Raw genomic sequence first — 25,341 nt, forward strand, 5'->3', positions numbered from 1 at the left:
TTTTCATTCAAGGTCTGTTATGTGCCAGGCATTATACTTACAAATATTATCTTATTTGATCCTTGCAACAACTTTGGAAGTTAGGTGCTTTTATCTTACCCCCATTTTACAGATGAAGAAACTAAAGCCAACCCAGATTAAGTGACTTGCCCAAGATCACACAGCTGGTAAATGTCTTAGGTTAGATTTAAATTCAGATCTTCTTGGCTCCAGGCAAAGCACTCTATCCACTGTTCCACCTAACCACCTCATCCAAAACAAAGCATAGTACTTTACATTCATTCCTAATAGAATTTATCTTGCTACATTTACAGAGTACTTTCCTCATAAAAACTCTGAAGGATACAATTTATGATATTGGAGCTCAGGTGGTTATGTGTACAATGCCTTGAATGTAGTAGGTTTTAATAAATGCCTATGGACTGACTGAATGCTCAGGGCCATCTATGCAGTAAATGATATCGATGGGGACTAGGACCTTCTTCTTCTACGTAACAATAATAATAATAATAGCCTACATTTAAGGAGCACTAACTGTGCCAGGTACTTTACAATTATTATTATTGAATTTGATCCTCACGGCAATCCTGGGAGGGAGTTACTATTATTATCCTCATTTTATAGATAAGGAAACTGAGGCAAACAAAGTTTAAGCAACATGCGCAGGGACACTTGACTAGTAAGTCAAGTATTTGATGTCAGACCTATCCCAACTCCAGGCCCCATATTCTACCCAGAGCACCTCCAGCTGCCCCAAAGGATTTCTCTTTCTCTCCTGGCCTGCTGAGAAGAGGTGGCATGACCTTATCTTTACAGATAAGGAAACTGAGGCAAGGAGAGCTGAGGTGAATTGTTCAGGGTCATTCAGTACACATCTGAGGCAGGACATATCACTCTGTTATCTCATATTAATTCTTTTTCACTTATTTTATGTTTTAGTCAAATTGGACTGGTAGCCTTGCCTGGCACTTCACATGTTATCTCATGTCCTATTACATTTTTGTGAACTATCCTCCATTTCTGGAATGTGTTTCACCTTTGGAATCATTCTCTTTCTTCAAAGATCAGTTCAGGTGTTTTTTTCTGAATTTTCTAACCCTCCCCCAGCCTCCTTCAGTTGTTAGTGCTTTCTCTCTCCTCAACTTACTTTATATCAAACTTTTCTTATTCAGTCATTTCTTTAGACTCTGATACTGGAGTGGTTTGCCATTCCCTTCTCTAGTTCATTTCAGGTACATCAAACTTATCTGTACATATTTTGCATTCCTGTCCCCAGGAGAATAAAAGTTACCACCAAGACTTAGCACAGTGCCTGGCATGCAGTAAGTGGTTAATAAATGCTTTTTGACTGACTGATTACTTGAATTCAAGGACTGTTTGGTTTTGACTTTGTATCCCCAACCCATAAGCACGGTCCTTGCACACAGGAAATATTTAATGATTTTTTTTTTTACTTAAATATAAAAGCCAGGTTTTTGTTCATTTTTTTTTCAGGGGTGGGGAAAAGGTAGTTCAGAGAGGAGGAAGGAAGGAAGGAAGAAGTACATAAGATGAGGCAAGGTCAACAATCAAAAGGAAAAAAGCAGGCACATAAAGGTGGAAATGGAGATACAAAGGGAGAGATAAATTGATTTTGTGGGTTATGAAGATAGTGTTGATCTGAGTTTATTAAGCTCCTTACTATTTTTGTTTTTGTTAGGGAGGGATGTGACTTTGGATGAATGCACAGTAATTGGCCCATAGTAGGCACTTAATTTATTGGATTGGATTCCACTGGGACTGATCTGAGAAATGTCATGGAAATTAAGTTATAGGGTGTAGCAAATGGATATGGGGTATGAGGGAGAGGAAAGAGTTAAGGACAATACTGAAATTAAGAACCTGGATAACTGGAAGGATGGTGGTGGTGCCTTCCACAGAATTATTGGAGGAGGTGAATATAATTATTATTAATAATGATTTAACACCAGCCTTTTAAGAAAGTAAACTTTTGTGCTCTTTGATTGGGGAGCTGTGGTTTCCATTCTATACTTAAAATACCAATTAGCTCTTTAATCTTTGTTTAAAGTTGTTCTATTGCACTTTATCTTTAAACCCTAGAAATTCCTGAGCCTTAATTTCCTCAGCTGCAAAATGAGAGGTCAAATTAAGTGACTTTTAAGGTTCCTTCTAACTCTAGATCTAGGATCTTATGATTTTATGGTTGATGGTGTAGGGATGTCATACAGTGTCTTAGTAACAGCTCTCCTTTCTATGACCTGATAAGATTTACAAAGCACTTTACCCAGAACAACCCGGTGAAATAGACTGGGCCTGTATCTTTGAAATTTAGGTGAAATGACTAGCTCAGGATTAACAGCAGGGTCTTAAGTACTAATTTAAATCCATATAACTCTGGATAGAGGTCAGCAGCTCTTTCTACACCAAGTTACCTCTGATGATAGTTGGATATGTCCCAAGTGCTAGAGCATTTTCCAGATGGCATGTCTAACCACTTCATCTTGAGGTTGATTTTTTTTTTTTTTTGCATTGGGGGCTCTGCTTTAAAGATGTGAATAGAGAGGGAAAAGGTAACCATTTTTCCCACGTTTCAACTCTTGGAATTGCTTCTCTGAGTTGCAAGTTTTATGTATGTATTAGCAGAAAAGAGCGTACAATGACCAGGATGTCCCATCCCATGCCTTTCTTTACCCACATCATAGCATAAAAAACCTACCAGGCCTTTCCCTGCGCCCCGCCCCCAGGGGCTGCTCAGTCCTGGCTAATTTGCTCTGGGTCCTCCAGATGGGGAACGACTCTGCCCGCTCTCTCTAATCCCTAAGAATGCACGGAGTCGGAGGTAATTTGAGTCTTGGTGATTTCTGGCCAATGACAGCGTTCTACGGCTGAGGAGGAAAGAGGCTAAGACGTGCGTCTTCTCCAGCTCGCCCGGGACCGGGAGGGAAGGGCTTCATTTGTCTCGTGCGGGTGGAAGGAGGACCACGCTGCAGTGACCCTCTCGCGCCTTCTTCTTGTCGCTGGCCCCGGGGAATCGGAGCATCACGCGGCAAGTGGGCCGTGCGCTGCTGGCACGGCTGCTGGCACGACTGGTGGGTGCCTGGGGCGCTCGCTCGCTCTGGTTCGGGAGAAGCCTCGCGCTGCAGCAGCTACCGCCGCGCCCTTCAAGGACACAGCATGGCCAGCCAGCCGGGAGCAGCCGAGGCCATTTCCTCTCAGGTACATTGGTGGGGGCACATGAAATGGGGGGGATGCAGGAGGGTTAAAGGAGATTTAAGCTCACCCATCTCCCCATCATTCTTGCCCTTGCCTTTTGCCTCTCTGATGCAGCCACTCTTACACCCATCCCAGTTTCCTTGCGCAGCATTCACCGGGACATCATTTCTTCCACATTTCTTGCCCAGGGTAACCCGCACCACCATTCGCACCTCCTCCTCCTCACCCCTTAAAAAAAAAGCCCAAACCTTTTCAAATGGGCCTCGCTTCCCAGCCCCTACAGCAGTAAGCCACAAAACCCTGGGATTCTGTGACATCCTTGCTTATCCACAAGGTTAAGGCTGGTGTGTGGCTGGCTCCCAGTTAGGCTCCGCTGAAAGCAGCTTTTTGTGGGGGTGGGGTGGGATGGAAACGTGATGCATCTCCGAGGTGGCAGCCAGACATCCCCCTGGTGGTGCCCGAGCCTCTGGCGCTGTAAAATTTCCCCGCACCTGTCAGCAGCTTTTAGAATTGGGGGCATTGCCTATTGCTTCGTTAGGCTCCCTTTCTCCCGCTTCCTCCCCCTTTTCCCTCCTTCTATCCCACTGTTGCCTGTCAGTCATTGATTAAGGAATCTCCAGATCAGCTGATTCCTTTGATAATCTCCTCCTAACCCCACGCCTGAAGAATAATAGCCAATTTTATTTGGTTTGGAGTCCTGTTCCCTAAAACGCCTCCTAAAACATCTATTCTCTGTCACTGTGTCCACTTTCAAAGGTAGGTCTGATATTGTGTGTCTTTATTACTCGTTTGGTTTCCATGAAGCTGCATTCACAACTACTGGCCTGGAGAACACAGAAGGAAATAAAAAAAGACTACCACATCCTTTTTCCACTCTTCTATTGTGCTCCAGTGTTTAAAAGACTGAGCCTTTCCCAAGAGGATGCTGGTTAAATTGTTTAAGATCCTAACTGAAACCATTTATTCTCATGTAAGAAAACAAACACAAACCTAGCTTCAGCAGGGCAAAACTTAAGATGTAACAATCCCACGGAAGCCAGAAGAAAAGCTAAATAAGTAACATGGATTGTCCTGGAGTGGTGGCAACCCTGGTGGTTGATATGGCAAGAGAATAGTCAGTGGGAACATCACCATTAATAATAGGTGGAAACAAGAAGACAGAACAAGTGTTTGAGGTTTAATTTTGCTTTTTATTCTACTAAATAGTGTTTCTGATTTTTATGACTTCCATGATTTGATTGTGCTGAGGACTGGACCTTCCATGAAAATTTTGCTTTGGCTTTAGCTAATTGAATTCTGGTTTCTTTTTAGGACTGTAATTATGAATGCTCTAAAGGATGTAGTGGGACAGGAGAACTAAAGCAAACGGCAGAGACTTTTAAGGTAAGATGCTTCCAAAGGCTAGATTAATCTGAAATATCACAGTATGCCCGTTTTTTAGATGTGGGCACATTTTCTCTGCAGTGAAGCAATAGTTTGGAGCTGCCAATATATATATACTCTAAATCCATTATAGGTTTTGTTCACTGGAGAGTCATTTTGGGATAACTTATTCAAAATGCTAGAAGTTATATTTCATCTCTTATTTAAATAAACATTTTTCTCTGCAAATTAACTAAATGAATTTTTAAAAGGATTTTACCTGGTTACATAATGAATCCGATTAAATTCACCCTTGCTAAATTAATCCAAGTTAAACACATAATTATTGTTGTTGTTCACTCATGTCTGGCTCAACATGACCCCAGTTGGGTTTCCTTGGATAAGATACTGGAGTAATTTGCCATTTCTTTCTCCAGCTCATTTTACAGATGAGGAAATTGAAGCAAGCAGGGTTAAGTGACTTGCTCAGGGTCACACAGCTAGTCAGTGTCTGAGGTCAGATTGGAACTCAGAAACATGTCTTCCTGACTCTAGGCCTGGTGCTCTATCCACTGCACCACCTAGCTGCCACTATTGTAAGTCTTAGTTTTAAGTTTTAAATGGTATTCTAAAAGCAAACCCATTATAACTTTTTTCCTTACCCTTGATTTTTCAAATTTTTAACATTTCTTATTTAAAAATTTGAGTTCCAAATTCTCCCCTTCCCTCCCCACTCCCTGAGACCATAAACAATCAGATATAAGTTATACATGTGCTGTTATGTAAAACATTTCCATATTAGTAATTTTGTACAAGAAGACTCTAACAAAGGGGAAGAAAAAGAAGGTGAAAAATAGCATTCTTCCGCTTGTATTTAATCTATATCAATTCTTTCTCTGGAGGCAGATAGTGTGCTTCATCATTAGTCCTTTGGGATTGTCTTGGATTGTGTGAGACTAGCTAAGTCATTCATAATTCTAAGTTGAACAATGCTGTTACTGTATACAATGCTTTTCCGATTTTGTTCACTTCACTATGCATCAGTGTTCATGTAAGTCTTTCCAGATTTTTCTGAAATTGTCATGCTTGTCATTTCATATAACAATAATATTCCATTAGTCATATACCACAGCTAGGTTAGCCATTCCCCAGTTGATGGGCATCCTTTTGATTTAAAATTCTTAGCCACCACAAAGAGAATTGCTATAAATATTTTTGTACAAATAGATTCTTTTCTCTTGTTTTTGGATGTCTTTGGGATAGATAGATAGATAGAGATCTATTTGCCCCTTTATTTTTAAAGACCTTATCTTTAAAGATTTTTTTTGTGATGATAAAATGAGGATATGTATTTTAAATTTAATTGAAAATATAAAATATCCTAAAATGACATAGTGGTATTTTACTGACATCACTGCCATATGAGGGACATGCCTGAAGTCAGGAAGACTCTTCTTCATGAGTTTAAATCTAGCCCCAGATACTTATTAGCTGTGTGACCCTGGGCAAGTCACTTAATCCTGTTTGCCTCAGTTTTCTCATCTGTGAAATGAACTGGAGAAGGAAATGGCAAACCACTCCAGTATCTTTACCAAGAAAACCCCAAGTGGGGTCACCAAGAGTCAGATGAGACTGAAAAATGACTGAACAATGAAAAACATATGAGGCCCTTTGTTTGAATTATCCCTCTTGATGTTAGTTTTCTACCCAAGGATGCCTCTTGCATAGGAAGGACAGGATAGGAAATAAGGTAAAACTAATTTCATTCTAATTTGCTTTTTTCTTAAACAATGTTATTTAAAGTAAAATAAAATAGCTGGGCATGAAGATCTAATATTACCAGTTGGTAACTATGAAATTTAATTACGAGTTAATCTTTTTTTCTCCTCTGGTTGCAGTGAATAATTGAAATATGACAAACCTTTAATACCATATTACTTACTATAATGTTATAATAATATAATAATGCTAATTATAACATTATTCACTTAAAGGTGCTCAAGAAAAATCAGATGATATTAAACATACCAATTCTTAGATCCAGGACCCTTTGGGGATGGAAAATAAACATTCTTCTGTGGAATTCAAATTCATGACATACAACTATGAAAAGAACTTAAGAAAAGAATAGAGAAGCTAACAGTCTGAGGAACTGTATAAGAGGTCATTTAGTTCAAATGCCTAATTTTATAAAAAAAAAAGAAATTAGGATTCAGAGAATAAAGTGAAACATAGGCTAGACAGAATTTTATCACACCACTCTATTTTGTGGCCTTGATGACTCACTCTCTGTCTCTGTTTCTCTCTATCTCTGTCTGTTTCTCTCTTCATACAGACATATATACATAGAAATGTATACATGTATGTATATATGTTTATGTTTACACATATACACACCAGTGTGTTTTCAACCGAGTCCTTTTTTTGCCATGTGTTTTCCCCAGCACTTTCTTTTCATAGCATCTGATTACCCAACCATTCATGATGAAATAGTAAAATTTTTATTTCTTATATAGCCTGCTCTGCCAATATTTTCCCTGTGATTTCACAGTCCACTCATTTCGACATTTCCAAATTTTTCCAGAAGCATATGGCAACAAGCATGTAGACTGTAATCTGAGCAAAGCACTTGAAGCATCTGAAAGAGATAGATTAATTATACAGGAGAAAGTATCTTATTGCAACTACTTTTGAGCTAGGGAAGGAAATCATAGGATGTTTGAGCTAGAAAAAGTGAACTTCAGAGACAATCTAGTCTAACCTACTAATTTTGCAGATGATGAAAAGGAGGCAGGGAAAGTCAAGTTGATTCGCTGGAAATTAAATAACCAATAAGTGACAGTCAGGATTGCAACTTTGGATTCCAAACCCATTGTTTTTCTCCTATATACCTTGTTAAAGTGTAGGAAAAAATAATGTCATCACTTTTAGTAACACTAATAAAAAGAAAATCTCAGATTTAGAACTGGAATGGAACTAGAAATTCATCTAAGTCAATTGCCTCATTCTGCAGGTGAGGAGATGAAAACCCAGTTGAACAACTTGCTTAAGATAATTTGGTTAGTAAATGTCAAAGCCCAGGTACTCCCAACTCCAAACAGTTCTCTGGACCTGGAGTGAGAAAAACCTTGAGTTCAAATTTGCTTAGACTGACTAGCTGTGTGACCCTGGGCAAGTCACTTAGCCTCTGTTTGCCTCATTTTTCCTTGACTGTAAAAAGGGGATAAAAATAGCACCTATCTTCCAGGGTTGTTGTGATGATAAAAATGAGATAATATTTGTAAAGTGCTTTTCACATAGTAAGGACTTAATAAATGCTTGTTTCCTTCCTTTTTTCCTTCTTTTCACTGTGCCACATGCTGAAAGAGACATGTATTTTTTAAAAAGAGGTAAATGGATAGCTTACTGAAAACTTGTGCATTATATCTTTTCCCAAGAGTGTAAAAGTGACTTTGCTGTCCTTCAATGAATGTTTTTGGTTTACTTTTGAATTTAACTAAAGAATGTAAACTCTTTAATTTTATTTTGTTCCCAAAAGAGTGTCTTTTTTGAGCTCTGATTGGATTCTGTAGTATATAGTCTTTAGGAACTACACGAGGCTATGCTGATAAAGGGAACTGCAATTTTGGAGCAGATTCTAAAATCATAGCCAGAACTACCTCTCCTTAGGAGGTCTGCTTTAAAGTCTCAGTGAAAAAATGCTTCCTTCCTGCACTAAGGATCTCCTTTTTTGGATGTCACATGATACTTTCCTTTGCAAGTATGTAAAGCTTTACTTTTGTAGTGTTACCAATTTTTGTGTTTACTAGAATGTAAACTAAATGAGAGTGACTGCTTTTTTTTAACCTTTATGTCCTTTGCACCTAAAACAGTGCTTTGCATACAGCAATTACTTAATAAGCATTTGTTGAATTGAGCTATAGGAAAGTAGAAATTTACAAACAGATTAGTTTTCTAATTTACAAATAGATTCTTTTAATTATTTGTTTCCAAAAGGAGTACCCAGTGATTCTTTTATATAACATTTTTCTAATGGATTTCAAGTGTGGTTTGATGATTCTTTGACCTCTGATCTACATTAAAGTTTTAGAAATTTACCATCGGCCCATGTGGGCCCATATGGAAAGGACACTGAATTTGGCTTTAAATTTAGTTTCTTAGAGTGCTGTTAACTAGCCTCTGGCTTTTATACAAGGCATTTAACCTTTCCCCTCTCTCTCATTTTCCCCATTTGAAACACAGGGAGATTGGAATAGATGATCTCTAAGACTCTCTTCTAAAATTCTGTGATCCTGTGATTTAATTGCATGAAGTATCTAGACATCGAAGGTGGGCACTGAACTTGGAGTCAGGAAAACCAACCTCTCAGGCTAGCTTTTTGACCCTGGATAAATTACTGACCCTCTTCTAGCCTGTTTCTTTATCTACAAAAGTGAGGCTAATAATAGCATCTCCCCACCTTCCCGGGTTATTGTGAGGACAAAAAGGTATTTGTAAAGCACTTAAAGTGCTATGTAAATGGTAGTGAATTCTGTAGAAAAGCAAAAGCCCATTATTATGCAGTATTTCATTCCCCTTTATTAATGTTTTAAGCTGACCTTCTATGGGAATGTAGACTCAACTGAGTGTTATATTATCATAATAAAAACAACTTACACTTACAGAATGAAGTTAGGTTTACCAAGCAGTTTCATCACTGCCAATCTGTGGAGTAGATAGGCAGTGCAGGAGAAAGTTAATCTGACATATTTAATGATATGCATAACCTTTGCTGAGCTGCGTGGTGGGGATCTGTAGAGTAAGAAAAGAGCTTGAGATTATTGGACTCTGGGGGTGGGGAGTATGAGCAAGGGAAATTTTGCACAGAGGGTAGCAAGAAGTGATAGGATAGGGGGCCAAAAAAGGAGGATTAGGATGTGTTTGCAAGTTTTTTCTTCTCTGAATTGAGATGAAATCTACCTTTCTATGACTTCTGTCCATTGTCCAAGTAGCAGAATAATTGAAATACTTCTCCCACTCGATAACTTGTCAAATACTTGAAGATATCTATCTGATCTCACCTAGATCTTGTGTTAATCTCTAGTCTCTTTACCTTCTAAGTTGTTCCTCTCTGGATTTGCTTCAGCTGGTCAGTATCATGACATTAAAATGTGGTGCCTAGAATGGAACACAATGTTTTCAATAGGGTCTGCCCGGTACTCAGTACAGTGGAATGATTGTCTCCTTGGTTCAGGACATTATGCCTAATGATGCAGCCTAAGATTCCATTAGTAGCTGCCATGTCACACTGTTGACTCATTGAATGTGCATCCCTGTAAAACCCCATATTTTAGTCATCCTGTAAGGCAGCTTTGGGAGGTGGGAGGAAGAAAGGCAGTCTGTGTCCCAAAATACACACATCTAACCAGGACACATCTACCCTTTAGGGTCAGAAACTTAGTGAGAAATTATCTTTAATTTTGGGGAAATGAGCTGATCAAGATAATAAATACTGAGATGTACTGAGGATATGGTTGTTTTACTTTGTTGAAGGGGTGAGGGGAAAGAGAGGGAGAAGTCAATTAAAAATGGGGCCAGCATTCCTGGCTAGATTATAATATTTTGAGGCCTCTTGGTAGCCAGAGGGCAGCACAAAGGCACTATGCTTTTGAGGGATGGAGAAGGGCATCTGTTACTTATCAGATTTATCATACTCTTGATGGGAAAGAGAGGTGTGCCTGCTTCTGTAGTCCTAAAGAGGAATTTCCTTCTCCATCTTCTGCCTCTAAAATAGTAGTGATTTGTTTCTTGTTCTGTCTCCTTATCTGCTTAGTTTCCACTGGAGGAACCCACCCTGTTGTGAAACTCTCAGGTCAGATGATGTCTTTGGTTTTGGTTTACAAACATAGTGAAATGTCCTTACAAGTTAGCTAATTTTTAAGCTAACATATCCTGCTCTTCATTCCTCTTTGTCCTTACTTATGTCATTCCGTGTGCCTACAAATCTCTTTACTTCCTTTCATGTACTCATCAGTTTTTTTTACTCATCTTAGAGCCAGAAAAGGGGCTGTAAAATCCAACTATCTGATCTGAAGCATAAATTCTATTTATAAAATCCCTAATAAATTCTGTTTATAAAATGGTCATCCATCCTTTTGTTCAAGGGTCTTCGGTACTTAGGAAGCCACTATTTCCCAAAGTAACCTATGCCACTTTCAGTTATCTCTCATTATTAGGGAATTTTTGTAAATTTCTAAGTCCAACTTTTCATTTCTGGAACTTCCTGGTGTTTCTAATTTTATGCTATGGACCACGTAGCAAAAGTTCATTTTTTTCTCTCATTCAGATACTTGAGGACAGCTTACATATTCCTCCTAAATTTAGGTTTGAATATTCTCATTCCTTTCGAGGTGATTTAAAGCCCCTTCATAAACCTGGTTGTCCTCTTTTGTTCAAGTTCTGGGCAGTCAATGTTGCAACTAAAGTGTGATACCCAAGAGTTCCAGGAAGATGGCTGTATGAGTCATTAACAAGTCTAGTCTGCCTTCATGTTCTCAGAATAGTGACAGTTATGTCAAAGAAAATAGAAGCGATGCCAACCCACCTCCAAAGCAGTAAAGAATCCTCGTGGAGATGAAATGAATAAACAAACAAAAAAAAAACCTCCGTACAATCAATCAACACACATTTTTTGCCTACTATATGCTAGACATTGTGATTACAAATTTAAAAGACAGGCTCTCTGCTTTCAAGAAGAGCATTCTCCTGGTGGGAAACAGCATGCTCCCAGATAAGTTCATAGAGGATATAGGACAAAGTTCTAAGAGGTGGAGATGAGAAGCGAGAACATTTCAGGCTCAAGGCTCAGTCTTTAAAAAAGAAAAAAAGTAGGAGGCAAGGGATAGAATGTCCTGTATGGGGAGCCACAAGTAAGTGAGAGTGCAGTGTAGGAGGTCTTGGAAAGTGTATTCAGGCCCCATGGATAGTCTGGAGCAAGATTGTGGAGGGCTTTAGAATTCAAGACACTCTTGGCCTTGGAGTAGCGGAGAGGAATATCAATTTGGCTGCTGTGTGGAAGATAGTTTGAAGGGGGAGAGACAAATACAAAGAGACTGTTTAGGAAGCTATTAAAACAAGTCTAGAAAAAGATGATGAGGACAGCACAAGAGTACCTGTGGTGTGAGTTGAAAAAAAGATGCAAGAAATGTTGAGGAGGTGGAATTGCTAGAATTCTGTGACATACTGCTCCATGGAGGGAGCGCATGGATGATGAATTAGAACGAGGAAGGAATAGTTTGACAAGTAGGAAGAGAACCATATGTGACAGGAAAGCCCAGGCGAGGAGAGAATGTTCAGAAGTGGGGCTGATCAACAGCGTCATGTCCTTCAGAGAGGTCAGGAAGGCTGTGGAGCTAAAAAGACATTAAATATAGAAATAGAGAGATTATTGGCGATCTTGGAGAGAGCTGTTTCAGTGAAACTTTCAGGACAAGTGAAAGGGAGGTGAAGAAATGGAGGTGAAGAAAGTATAGATAGCTTTTTATGGTAATTTAGATGTGAAAAGGTAGAAAGGTAAAACAAAAGCTTAAGGATGATGATAGTTGTTTTTTCTTTAAAGATAGGCAGCAGGGAAAGAGCCAGTGGTAAAAAGGGATCAGATACTGGGGATGAGAGATGATCAAGAGAGAGGGGGAAGGGATGACACAAATAGAAAGATTACCACTGGGTCAAATGTTTTGTACAGTTTAATGACTTTATGAGTGAAGTTCCAAATGATTGTTCAGAATAGTGAGATAATTTCACAGCTCTACTAACAGTGCAGTAGAGTCTATTGTCCCACAGCCACACTAACCAAAACACTGTTACTGGTAGCAAATGCAACATTCTCTACCCATAGTTCTTCACCTCTCCAGTGAAGTGAGGAAGGAACAACTTCTCATCTATTTTCCATGGCTAAGCTTGGCCATTGTGATTATAGAAGTTTAGTGTCACTGGTCTCTTCATTTACGTTACTGTAATCATTATAAATATTGATGTTCTGATTTTATTTCCTGTACTTTGCATCAGAAGATATATTTGTCATTTCTTCTAGTGTAGTAATGTTGCATCATATTCATGAATCACCATTTGGCAGACAGTTTTAGGTGGTTTTATTTAACTGTTTAGGAGCAATGTACTTTGGTTTTGGTGGTGGTGGTGATGAGGTATTCACTGAGATGTACCTGCTCTGTTAGAATAAAAAAAGTATCAATAAAAGCAGATAGAGTGTTACTAGGTTCATTATTGTAACCCTTGTTCCAGGACCTCATTTCCAGGCCTGGGTGTACTTGAAAAAAATTAATTAATCTTTTTTTCATTTTCAGCATTCACTTCCATAAGGTTTTGAATTTTACATTTTCTTACCTCCTCCCTCAAGATGGCTATACACACGCTATCTTCTACCTGGGGAGGGAGGAGTAGTTTAGCAATAGTAATTGACTTCAACTAATGCTATGCTAAGTAAAGAGTCTATATCCTTGTGTTATATACATATGTGTGTCTGTATATATGTGTTTATACATATGCTTTACATACACATTCATATTAAACATTTTCACATTAGTCATGTTGTAAGGAAGAATTAGGACCAATGGAAAGAACCCCAAGAAAGAAGAAAAAAACAACAAAGAGAGCAAATAGTCTGCTTCCATCTGTGTTCAGACCCCAGAGTTCTTTCTCTGGATGGGGTTAGCATTTTCCATCATGAGCCTTTTGGAATTGTCCTAGTTTCTTGCATTGCTGAGAAGAGCTAAGTCTGTCATCGCTGATCATCACAAAATGTTGTTGTTACTGTGTATAATGTTCTCCTGGTTCTGCTCACTTCACTCAGCATCAGTTCATGTAAATCTTTCCAGGTGTTTCTGAAGTCCTCCTGTTCATCACTTCTTATAGAACAATAGTATTCCATGGCATTTATATACCACAACTTGCTCAGACATTCCCCAATTGATGGGCATCCCCACAATTTCCAATTATTGGCCCCCACAAAACGAGCTGCTATAAATATTTTTGTACATGTGGATCCTTTTCTCATTTGTGTGTTCCCTTTGGGATACTGGTATCCCCAGGTGTACTGAAAAACATTTTTTTCTTTGACATAAAAAATTATGAACTTAACAAACACCAACTAAAACAAACATTTCTATGTACATAGTGGAACAGAAAAATAGGATTGTACATGCAACTGCAGCTTTCCGTTATTTATACCTTGCTTTTATTTTAAAGTTTATAATATATCCAATATGTAATTTTCAAAACTCTCTGTCCTGCTTATCTGTGGTTCCTTCTGACCTTCCTTCTGTTGTCTTCTGTTCATTAAAAATGTTGCAAAGACCCTTTTTAATTTTCTTTCATTTTTTTGGCAACCTAACGTCTAGCTTCTCCTTCCTCCCACCCACTCTCACATTGCAAAAGACAAAACAAGCCTAACCCTTGTGACAACATAGTCAGGTAAACACATTCCCTTCATTGATTATGTTAAAAATGTCTGTCTTGTTTTGCATTTTGAACCCATCTCTAGGTAGGTTTTTTTGAAAATCATTTATCTGGCCTACTACTCCCACTTATGTGGAACCAGGAACTGTAGTTCCAGACACTTTTCTAAGTGTTTAGCAGCTCCTTTTATAAGCCTTCCAACTCACTAGGTTTCAAAAACATAGAAGAGGCTTTAAATATATAGTAAAAGAAAAGGAAAGAATTCACATCTGACCCATAGAAAACTGAGAAACTGTTTCCCTCCAGGGATTAGTAGGAAGTCTGTGACTTAATGGGAGTAAACTTAGTGGGGCTCCAGCAAAGATTAGCAAGGATTTTTGTCCTATACCTTGATGTTTCTTCAGTGAATTGCCCTCTCAAAATATTGCTTTTTTCAGGATCTCATCATCCGGGTGACTTCTCCACTGATGTTTAACTCTGCTATGGTCCTCAGTGGCACAAGGTTTTCCCAGTTTTCTGTCTTCATTCTTTTCTAGTGGTCTGACTTCTTTTCTTACCTTGTGTGGTTTTTCAGAAGCTTGACCTAAAAAAAAGCATGAGGGTAAGGCAGAGGAGCAATAGGAGGATCCTTATTGGTGCATGCAAATGTTTCTAAGTTTTATGAGTTACACATGAATAGATCATTTCTCATTTTCTTTGTCAGCACCTCTAGCTGTAAAACCTCATCTTGTTGCGAGCCTTGCCTCTAAGTCATCTTCTGCCTGGGGAGGGAGGATTAGTTTAATAATACGTAATTTACTTCCACTGATGCTATGCTAAGTTATGAGTTATTTCCTTGTGTTACAGACTGCTTTCAGCCCCTCAGTGGTGATTACCATGATTTCTGATATATGAAGCCTTTTGTTGTTGCTGAGTCATATAGTCATGTCCAACTCTTTGTGACCCCTTGGACCATAGCGCTCCAGGTCCTTCTCCAGAAGTCTGTCCAAGTTCATGTTCATTATTTCTATGGCACTATCTATCCAGCTTATCCTTTGCCATCCTCTTTTCCTTTTACCTTCAATCTTTTCTAACATCAAGGTGTTTTCCAATGAGTCCTATCTTCCAATGAGTCCTATGTGGCCCAAGTATTTGTTTCATATTTAATTTAAATTTAATGTTTGTCCTTCTGAATTAATTTCTTTAGGTGTTGACTGATTTGGTTGATCTCCTGGCTGTCCAAAGAACTCTCAAAAGTCTTAATACTGTCCCTCTTATTATGTATAACCAACCAATTACCAAATATTGTTAATACTTTCACAATCTCTTTTTACTTTTAATCCGTTTTCTCTACTTAGCCACCCTCACCTCTCACCTTGATTATTGAGCCACAGTCTCTCAGTTGGTTTCTCTGCCTCAAGTCTTTCATTACTCTAGTTCATCCTAGACTTCTGCCAAAGACCATAGGATTCCCCACTTGGTCAACTCCAATGACATCCTGTTCCCTATAGGATAAAATATAAATTCCTCTGTTTAGCTTTTAAAACCCAACACAACCTGACCCTGACCTAACTTTATAGGGGTATTGTACATTAATCCTCCACTGGTGCTCTGGGATTCAGTCAAACTAGCCTTCTCTTTGTTCCTCACACATAATATTCTATCTTTTATCTCTGTGCATTTGCCCTGACTGTACTATGTGCCTGAAATGTACTCTGTCCTTAAATCTAACTTACAGTCTCTCTCTTCCTTTAAGGTGTAGCTCAAACATCATTTGCTGTGTAAAGTCTCTTCTGTTCCACCCCAATGCTAGTCTGTTTCTTCCTAAAGTACTTTGTATTTAATTTCTATGTGTATATTTGCATTTATTCACTTTATAAAAATTTGTTTGTATTCATACAATATAAAATTGCTTCCTTCCCTTCCCATTTTCCTTATTCCTTCCTTTTTTTCTTCCTTCCATCCATTCCTCCTTCTTGTTTCTCTCATTAGAAAGGGATTTCCTTGTTAAAATACATTTTTTCATTCTTTTCCTTGTGTCCTGAATATCTAGCACACTGCTTGCCACATAGTAGACTTTTTATAACTACTTCTCGAATGCTTGATTGATAATACTTGGAGTATCATTGCAGAGAACCCATGGATTGGTAGCAAAATACATTCATGGAGGGAATATGGACATCTATGAGATGCTGGATCCATCAAAGGACTGAAACAGTAAATATTAGCAATGTTGCCATCAAGTGTCATTGTGAGGATCTGATGCAATTTACATTAGAAAAGTGTTGGAAGGTAATGGATAGACTTGAGAAGGAGAAAAAAATAAATACTGGTTAATTTAAAATTATTTAGGGTGAATATCTAACTGACTTGTTGATAAGAGAAAATTAGACTTTTTATGGAAATGCAAGGCCTATATTTAAAAATATTTTTAGCTAAAGTTCTAGGAGAGAAGTGAATTGGAACAAAAAGCCCCAGAGAAGTAAATAAAGAATCATGACTCTTTAAAAATAAGTTAATAAATGAAAGTATAGTCAGGTATTATTAAACAGAATGTCATTATTATTATGCAACTTACTGGCAAACATTTGCAGAAGGTGAACATCCAGTCCTTATTACATTTCTTTGTTCTTGTTTTTTTCTGAGGAATATTGAGCTCCTCATTATGTATCATCATTAGGGTTTTTGTTTCTCTCTAATATTGCTAACTACAGGAAGACCTTGGTGTCAATTTAAAGACAAAGGCCCTTTTATCCTTGAGAGCATTTTTTCAAATCCATTTCATTTCAGAATTGGTCTGAAGGTATTTTTATTGTTAAGCAAGTTGCAGTTCACTGATGTGTTAAATGTGAAGTGAATAGAAATTTTCATCACAAAATCCTCCCTCAGATCTAGGCTGAATTTCCCCCTGTTCTGCTTGTCATCTATGTTAGCGGAAAGGCCAAGTATTGGATGAATATAGGAATTAAACCTTTTATTCACTCTCATGTGAATTAAAATAATTGCAATCACAGTGACAGCACATGTAGCAGACTATACACACATTGCTCTTGTCACTTTTGCATTTGTACCAGTTTAATCAGTTAATATTTTCAACATTATAAGTCAGTTTTATAGAAAAATGCATTTTTAAAATGAATGTAAGTACATTCCAAAGGACTATCATTAGAGATATTTATTTTTTTGTTCATTGCTTGGGTACAGATTTGCAATTTTATTAGCATGGAGAACACTCCCTGGGGTAGAAAACATTCTCCTCCAATGCACCTCCTCACATTGTAGAATAAATAGGGGATACATTCATGGTTCCCATGCTAGTATATGTTAGAGAAAACACTTAAACTCAGGTCTTTTTGACTCTAGTCACTTGTCAATTCATTCATGAGGCCCTTCTGAGATATTTGCATTTATTTAAAATCACTGAGAAAAATGGAAGGTTCTGGATGTTGTCCAAGATTCTGAATAAGTAGTCAAGAAGGTATATAACACATACAGAAAGAAATAAAATAAATCTATAGGTGTGAGAGGTTTTCTGAAAGATATTTTTGTAGTGAGGAAAATCTGTTTTGTTGGTACTGTTCTATAGGACCACTTGCTATGATCTGAGGTGCTTTGACAATGTAATCCCTCCAGTACTAAATGATTACAATGGGCTTTTAGAAGCAAAGGCAACATTCTGTTGTGTAATGAAAACAAATTAAAGAATGCCAAGATGGCAGAGTGAATGTAGAGCAACCTAGCTTAACTCTCTCAATATTCCCTTCCAAACAACTTTAAAACAATGCTGAAAAATCAGATTTTGAGCAGAAGAGTTAACAAAAGGTCACATTTTTTCCAGCATTGGAAAATTTAGGAAGTTGATAGAAGAGGTCTACGACAGCTGGGGCGATGCTTGTGAAGAGGTTTAGGGGTGAAAGGGACCCCAAAATGCCAACGGTCTGGGTCATGCTCAAATGAATTCGACTCAAGCCTTCTTAAAGCCAAAGAAAACAAAGTTTATTAAAGATTCGCCAAACTGGGTTGCCTCTTAAGGAGCCTAAGCATTTGTGATGCTTGTATTCACAAGCGGACCAGATAGAATCCCAGCTAGACAGAGTCTGAGCTGGATTGAATCTGAACGCTTTCATGGAGGCAAGGTGGGACTTAAATACAGAAAAGAGTATAGGAGGGATCTGGGGGGGGGGGAGGTCTGGTAGTCCAGGGTGATGGGAGGAGGGGTTTAGGAAGGGTCTTGAGGAGAAGTCCAAGGAGGGTCAAAGGCTGGAAACAGCTGTAGGCTATCAGGAGATAGCAGACCATGGAGGGTTTGGGTGGGAAGCAGGTGGGGCAATCAAGAGATAACAGACAATGGTCACAGATTTGAGTATGAAAAGCCAGGTTCTGTGGAGAGAAACAATGGGAGCTCAATTTGAGTATGAAAAGCCAGGTTAAGTGAGGAGATTCCAGGGGAGCTCAAGGAAGTTCCCAGAGTCTGAACCTCATCACTTGCAGCACCAGTGGTGGGCCTTGAAAGCAGCTGAATAAGCCATCAGCACCAGTTTTGGGAGCTCTCAACCTAGAGAAAGTAAGGGACTTGGACACCTGGTCCAAAAGATTACAGAGCAAACTTTTCTAGCACTGGGAGAAGCTTGCACTGATTGGCAACTCTATTGCCCATACATAGTTCTGGGTTGCAGTTAAGCATCAAGAGGAGCACTTGTGGTCAGTCACAAGGGAGCAAGGGCCCCTGGTTGCAGTACCAAGGCAGAGAGGAGCACTAGAGCTTGCATCAAAGGGGAAGCTGGGGACTTGGTCACAGGTATAAGACCAAGACGATCTCTAGAGCTTGTGATTGCAGGGGATTTCCTGGAGAGAGAGCAGTGATTATACCTCTCCCTAGATTGCACAATCTTGAAAGCAAGGGAAAATTGCAGACTACTAGAACTAACTCTGAAAATAGCGGCATAAAAAACCCTGCGACTTGGAGCAGTGCCTCCCCACTTCTAGGTGAGCAGAGCTCCATTTTAGCATAAATTTCAAAGTCAAGAAGTGGGCTAGGAAAATGAGCAAACAACAACTTGACCATAAAAGGATGCTACAGTGGCAGGAAAAAACTAAGACATAAATTCAGAAGACAACAATAAAAAAAAAGAGCTACAAACAAAATCTCAAAGAAAAATGCTTTCTGGTCTTGAGCCCTGCAAGAATTCCTGGAAGAAAAGAAAGTGGCAAGAGTAGTAGAGGTAAAAATGGGAAAAGGAATGAGAGTGATGCAGTGTTAAAGAAGCTGAAGTGTTGGAATGTAATATTCTAGAAGGCTAAGGAGCTAGGATTATAATCAAGAATAACTTACCCATTAAAACTGAGCATAATCATTCAGGGGCAAAAAATGATTATTTAATGAAATAGAGGACTTTCAAGTATTTCCAAAGATGAGAGCTAAATAGAACATTTTTCATTCAAGCACAAAACTCAAGGGAAGCATAAAAAAGTAAACATGAGAGAGAAATCATTAGGGATTCAATAAGGTTAAATGGTTTGCATTCTTATATGGGAAGCTGATACTTGAAACTCCCAAGAATTTTATCATTATTAGGGCAGAAGGAGTCTTACAGAGTTAAGTGTCATGGGTGTAAGTCATGTATGTTGGGATGATCTAAAAAAATGAAAGCATGAAAAAGAGATGTACTGGGAGAAGAGAGAAAGTAGAGATTGAATGGGGAAAATTTTCTCCCATAAGAGGTACATAAGCAGGTGCTTGTGCAGGGGAGGGGGAAATGGTGGGGTGGTGGGCAATACTTGAACCTCATTCTTATGTTAATTGGTTCAAAGAGAGAAGTACATGTATACACACACTCAGTTGGTTCTAGAAATCTGATTTCAAAAGGAAAATGGGAGAAAGGGATAAGCAGTACAGTGTGGGGGACGTGGGTGAGGGCTGGTTAAGGAGGCAGTGGTCAAAAGCAAAATAGACATTTAAAAAGGGAGGAGATAAAGAAAGAAAAGGATAAATAGAAGAAAATGGGATTTAGGGCAGTACACAGTTAGTAAACATTACCATAAATGGGATGAGATTACCCATAAAATAGAAATGGATAGGAGAATGGATTAGAAACTGGAACTAGAGAAGAAGGAGATAGACACTCTCTCTCTCCCTCTCCCTCTCCCTCTCCCTCTCCCTCTCCCTCTCCCTCTCCCTCTCCCTCTCCCTCTCCCTCTCCCTCTCCCTCTCCCTCTCCCTCTCCCTCTCCCTCTCCCTCTCCCTCTCCCTCTCCCTCTCCCTCTCCCTCTCCCTCTCCCTCTCCCTCTCCCTCTCCCTCTCCCTCTCCCTCTCCCCCTCCCCCTCCCCCTCCCCCTCTCCCTCTCCCTCTCCCTCTCCCTCTCCCTCTCCCCCTCTCCCCCTCTCCCCCTCTCCCCCTCTCCCCCTCACTCCCTCACTCCCTCACTCCCTCTCTCCCTCACTCCCTCTCTCCCTCACTCCCTCTCTCCCTCACTCCCTCTCTCCCTCACTCCCTCTCTCCCTCACTCCCTCTCTCCCTCACTCCCTCACTCCCTCACTCCCTCACTCCCTCACTCCAAGGGGCTGGAGCAGAATCTATTCTGCTTCAGCTGAAGAATAAAAGCAGGGTTAGTAAATATGATCTCAGACAAAGCAAAAGCAAAATTTAGACCTCATTAAAAGAGATCATCAGAGACACTACATTTTGCTGAGAGGTACCATAGACAATGAAGTAATATAAAAATTTTTACAGGAAGTTTCTCTGATAAAGGCCTCATTTCTCAAATAAATAGGGAACTAAGGGAGGAGAGAGCCAAGATGGTGGACTAAAGGCAGAAATTCGTCCAAACTCTCCCAAATTTTCTTCCAAATAACTTTAAAATAATACCTCAAATTGGATTCTGGAGTGGCAGAACCACCAAAAAGATGGAGGGGAGAGTGAAACCATTTTCCAACCTAAGATAACTTTTATAAGGTCAGCAGGAAATGTCTGTTTCACTGGGAAGAGAATGGAGGGCAGGCCAAGCTGACACAGGCCACATAAGCTGGCAAGCCAGCACCAGGCCTTGGGGGATGACTTAGTCTGTGTATTCAGCTTCTGGAGCTCTCAGCCCAAAGACAGTGAAGGGGTTGGACAACTGGCCAGAAGGAGGTTTCAGGGGATCATTTGCTGACTCTGGTTGCAGGACTCTTGCACCACTTATACACAGTGGTGAGGGAAGTTAAAAATAAAAACTGAGAAGAAGACAGCAAAATGCAAGCCTCAAGGAAAAATGTGAATTGGTCTCAGAACCAAAAAAAAAGTCCTGAAAGAGCTCAAAAAGAAATTTCAAAATTAAGAGGGCTAGAGGAAAAATTGAAAAAAAAAATTAGTGATGCAAGAAGATCATGAAAAATTAGTCAACAGTTTGGTAAAGGAGGCATTAAAATTACTGAAAAATAGACACCTTAAAAAATAGATACCTTAAAATATAGAATTGATCAAGTGATAAAAGAGGCAGAAAAATCCATTGAAGAGAACTCCTCAAACAGTAGAATTGATCAAATAGAAAAAGAGGAACAAATCTCGCTGAAGAATGTAATTTCTTAAAAAGTGGAATTGGGCAAGTGGAAGCTAATGACTCCATGAGAGAGCAAGAAGCAATCAAACAAAATCAAAAGAATGAAAAAAAAATAGAAGAAAGTGAAGTATCTCATTGGAAAAACAGCTGACCTGGAAAATAGATTGAGGGGAGATAATTTAAGAATTATTAGACTACCTTAAAGCCATGATTAAAAAAAAAAACTTATTTCAAGAAAATATCAGCAAAAACTATCCTGATATTCTAGAACCAGAGAGTAAAATATAAATTGAAAGAATTCACAAATCAACTCCTGAAAGAGATCCCAAAATGAAAACTCAGAAATATTATAGCTAACTTTGAGAGCTCCCAGGTCAAGGAGAAAATGTCGTAAGCAGCCAGAAGGAAACAATCACTAATATCATGGAGCCACAGTTAGAGTAATACAAAATTTAGGAGCTTTACATTAAAAAATCGAGGGGCTTGGAATATGATATTCCAGATGACAAAAGAGCTAAGATTACAACCAAGAATAACCTATTCAGCAAAATGGAGTACAATCCTTCAAGGGAAAAAATAGATATTCAATGACATAGAAGACTTCAAGAATTCTTGATGAAAAAACCAGAGCTGAATAGAAAATTTGACACTCAAGCACAAGACTCAGAATAAACATTAAAAAAGTAAACATGAAAGAGAAATCATAAGGGATTCAATGAGGCTAAACTCTTTGGATTTCTACATGGGAAGATGATACTGTAACTCCTAAGAACTTTCTCATTATTAGGGTAATTAGAAAGAGTATACATAGAAAGAGAGGCTGGGTGTCAGTGGACTATGATAAGATGATAACCAAAAAAATAAAATTAAGGTATGAGAGAGGGATGCACTGAGAGAAAGGGGAAGGGAGAAGTAGACTTGGTAAATTATATGACTTAAATGAGGTGCAAAAGAGTTTTTAGAGTGGAGGGGAAGATAGGACCTACTGGGCAATGCTTGAATCTTACTCTCATCAAAATTGGCTCAAAGAGGGAATAATATACACACTCATTTGGGTATAGAAAACTATCTTAACTTACAGGGAAGTAGGAGGGAAGGGTATAACATGAGGGCTGAGAGAAGAGTGGGCAGATTGGGGGAGGTGTTGTTCAGAAGCATAACACTTTTGAGGCAGGATAGGGTGAAAGGAAAGAGAGAGAGGAGAGGAGAGGGGAGGAGAAGAGAGCAGGAAAAAATAGGATGGAAGGAAATAAATAATAATCATAATCGTGAATATGAATAGGACGAGCTCATAAAACAAGTGGATATGAAAATTATTAAAAACTAGAATTCTACAATATGTTCAAAAGAAATACAATTGAAATAGAGAAATACACATGGTGTAAAGGTGAAAGTATGGAGCAGAATGTGGTGTGTTTCATCTGAAGAAAAAAAGGGGTAGCGATAATGATCTCAGACAAAGCAAAAGCAGAAATAGATCTAATTAAAAGAGATAAACAGGGAAACTGTTTTGCTAAAAGCAACAACAGACAATTAAGTGAAATCAATACTAAAGATATATGGACCAAATAGTATAGCATCCAGATTCTTTTTTTGGAGGGGAATATATTTTATTTTTAAATAAATTAATTTGTTTTTAATTATTTTTAAAAATAAAAACCTGTGATAGCAGATTCCCCTGTGTATGTTGGGGTGCTTACTGATACAAACATTCGCTTCCATAGATTTTGAGTTCCAAATTTTCTCCCCCTCCTTCTGTTCCCCCCACCCAAAGACAGTGTGCAATCTGATATAGGTTCTACATATACATTCATATTTAACATTTTCACATTAATCATGTTGTGAAGATTTAGAACCAATTTGAGGAACCATGAGAAAGAAGAAATAAATAAAGAGGGTAAATAGTATGCTTCAATCTACATTCAGACTACAGTTCTTTTTCTGGAGCATCCAAATTCTTAAAGGAAAAGTTAAAATCAGTTATAGGGGGAAATAGTAAGTAAAACTATAATAATTAGGACCTCAATTTTCCTGTCTCAGAACTAGATAAATCTAACCACAAAGCAAATAAGAAAGAAGTTAAGGAGATGAGTAGAACTTTGGAAGTGTTAGATATGATAGACCTTTGGAAAAAATTGGATGGAAATAGAAAGGAATATACTTTTTTTCATTGTTATTTGGCACCTAAACAAAAATTAGCCTTGTATTAGGATATAAAAACCTCACGACCAAATGCAGAAAAGCTGAAATATTTAATGCATCTTTTTTTAGAACATAATGCAGTAAAAATTATATTCAGTACAGGGATGTGGGAAAACAGATGAAAACTGGAAACTAAATAATCTAATCCTAAAAATGCATGGATCAAAGAATCAATCATAGAAACAATAATTTCATTAAAGAGAATGACAACGGTGAGACACTGTGCCAACATTTATGAGATGCACCCAAAGCAGTAGTTAGGGGAAAATTTATATCTCTAAATGCTTATGTGAATAAAATTGAGAAAGAATAGATCTATAAATTGGGCGTGCAACTGAAAAAGCTAGATCCAGATGATTCAGGGAGGAGCAAGTGAGGCTGGTGACTTGCCTAGCCCTTCCTCACTCAAAACAAAGTCAAGTACAAGTCATGCCATCATTTCAATGATAGTCCTCTTCGAAAATGAAGGACAGCACAACACACGTACAAAAAGGCCATCATTGGTCTTGTACTCAAAGCTTTTATAGCTTTTTTTGGATATGCTAATTCAGATCATTCAACCCAATCCAATCTGATCCAGTAAGCATTCATTAAGGACCTACTTGTCCTAGCTTCTGGGGGCATATTAAAAGGGTGAATTCTCTGGAGATTAATGGACTCCTGTGTCCCCTCTCCACAAGTGATTCCTCAGAAGTTGGGTGGCTTTATATGAATCCATACATAAAATCATTTATACCATATCAGCTACATATATGTCTTACCCCTCAGTTGAATTGTGAACTCCTTTATCTTTTAAAATATCAAATTTGCCAATACTAGGCACAGGTCTGATGGTTTTTTTCAGGAAATTCTATTAGATGATGATGATGCTAAAAATCTAATTTTTTATCTTTTAGGCTAAAGATATAATCATCACACCAGCCACCATTTTAAAAGAAAAACCTGACCCAGATAATCTTGTATTTGGGACTGTTTTCACGGATCACATGTTGACCGTGGAATGGTCTTTGAATTTTGGATGGGAAAAGCCTTGTATTAAACCTCTTGAGAACCTGTCATTACATCCTGGCTCGTCAGCCCTTCACTATGCAGTGGAAGTAAGTAATATATTTCTTATGTATATTTAACTTTATTTTCAATGCATTGCATGCACATCCTAAAATAGCTTTTGTGCAATAGGCATTTTTTAAAAATTCTCATTTTTATTTTATGATGTTCAGGGGGAAATTTATAAAAATTTTTTTTCCAGACAGATTAAGGAGGGGGTCATTGCACATCCTTTAGATAATTATATAGTTTATAAAGAGGGACTGAAAGAAAAATTGAAAGCAAATAGAAAGGTAATTTCATAGAGAAATTTACCTAACCTAAAGTGACTAATTAACATTTTACATATCATTTAGCCTTTAAGTCTGTTACTACTGTGGAAAAATCAGAGTCAAATAGTATGGCTGGATTTCTGAGTGAGCTGGATACTTTCATGACTAGTAATAACATTTATAGTTATGAATGTTAAAAGAGGCATTTAATTTAATGTCTTTCTTCAGGCATAAGTTTATTAGTCTATAAATGTAAGGGTTTGAGAAAGGGATT

The 25,341-nt window shown here is 38.3% G+C and overlaps 1 protein-coding gene across 3 annotated transcripts in view; it reads left to right on the forward strand.

The window, feature by feature from the left end:
• Positions 1-2,540: 2,540 nt before the first annotated feature.
• The window catches only part of BCAT1 (branched chain amino acid transaminase 1), an 87,198-nt gene continuing 64,397 nt past the window's right edge, over positions 2,541-25,341 (forward strand). For 2 of the 3 annotated variants that reach the window (XM_072653479.1, XM_072653480.1), the window contains exons 1-3: positions 2,541-3,216; positions 4,525-4,596; positions 24,645-24,845. In XM_072653479.1, the coding sequence (XP_072509580.1) occupies positions 3,175-3,216; positions 4,525-4,596; positions 24,645-24,845 (315 nt within the window). In that variant the 5' untranslated portion in view covers positions 2,541-3,174. Of the gene's footprint in view, positions 3,217-3,681; positions 3,970-4,524; positions 4,597-24,644; positions 24,846-25,341 lie in introns of those variants that run through there. The other variant, XM_072653482.1, reaches the window with a different exon arrangement.

This window comes from Notamacropus eugenii, chromosome 3, assembly GCF_028372415.1.
Source record: "Notamacropus eugenii isolate mMacEug1 chromosome 3, mMacEug1.pri_v2, whole genome shotgun sequence".
NCBI lineage: Eukaryota > Metazoa > Chordata > Mammalia > Diprotodontia > Macropodidae > Notamacropus > Notamacropus eugenii.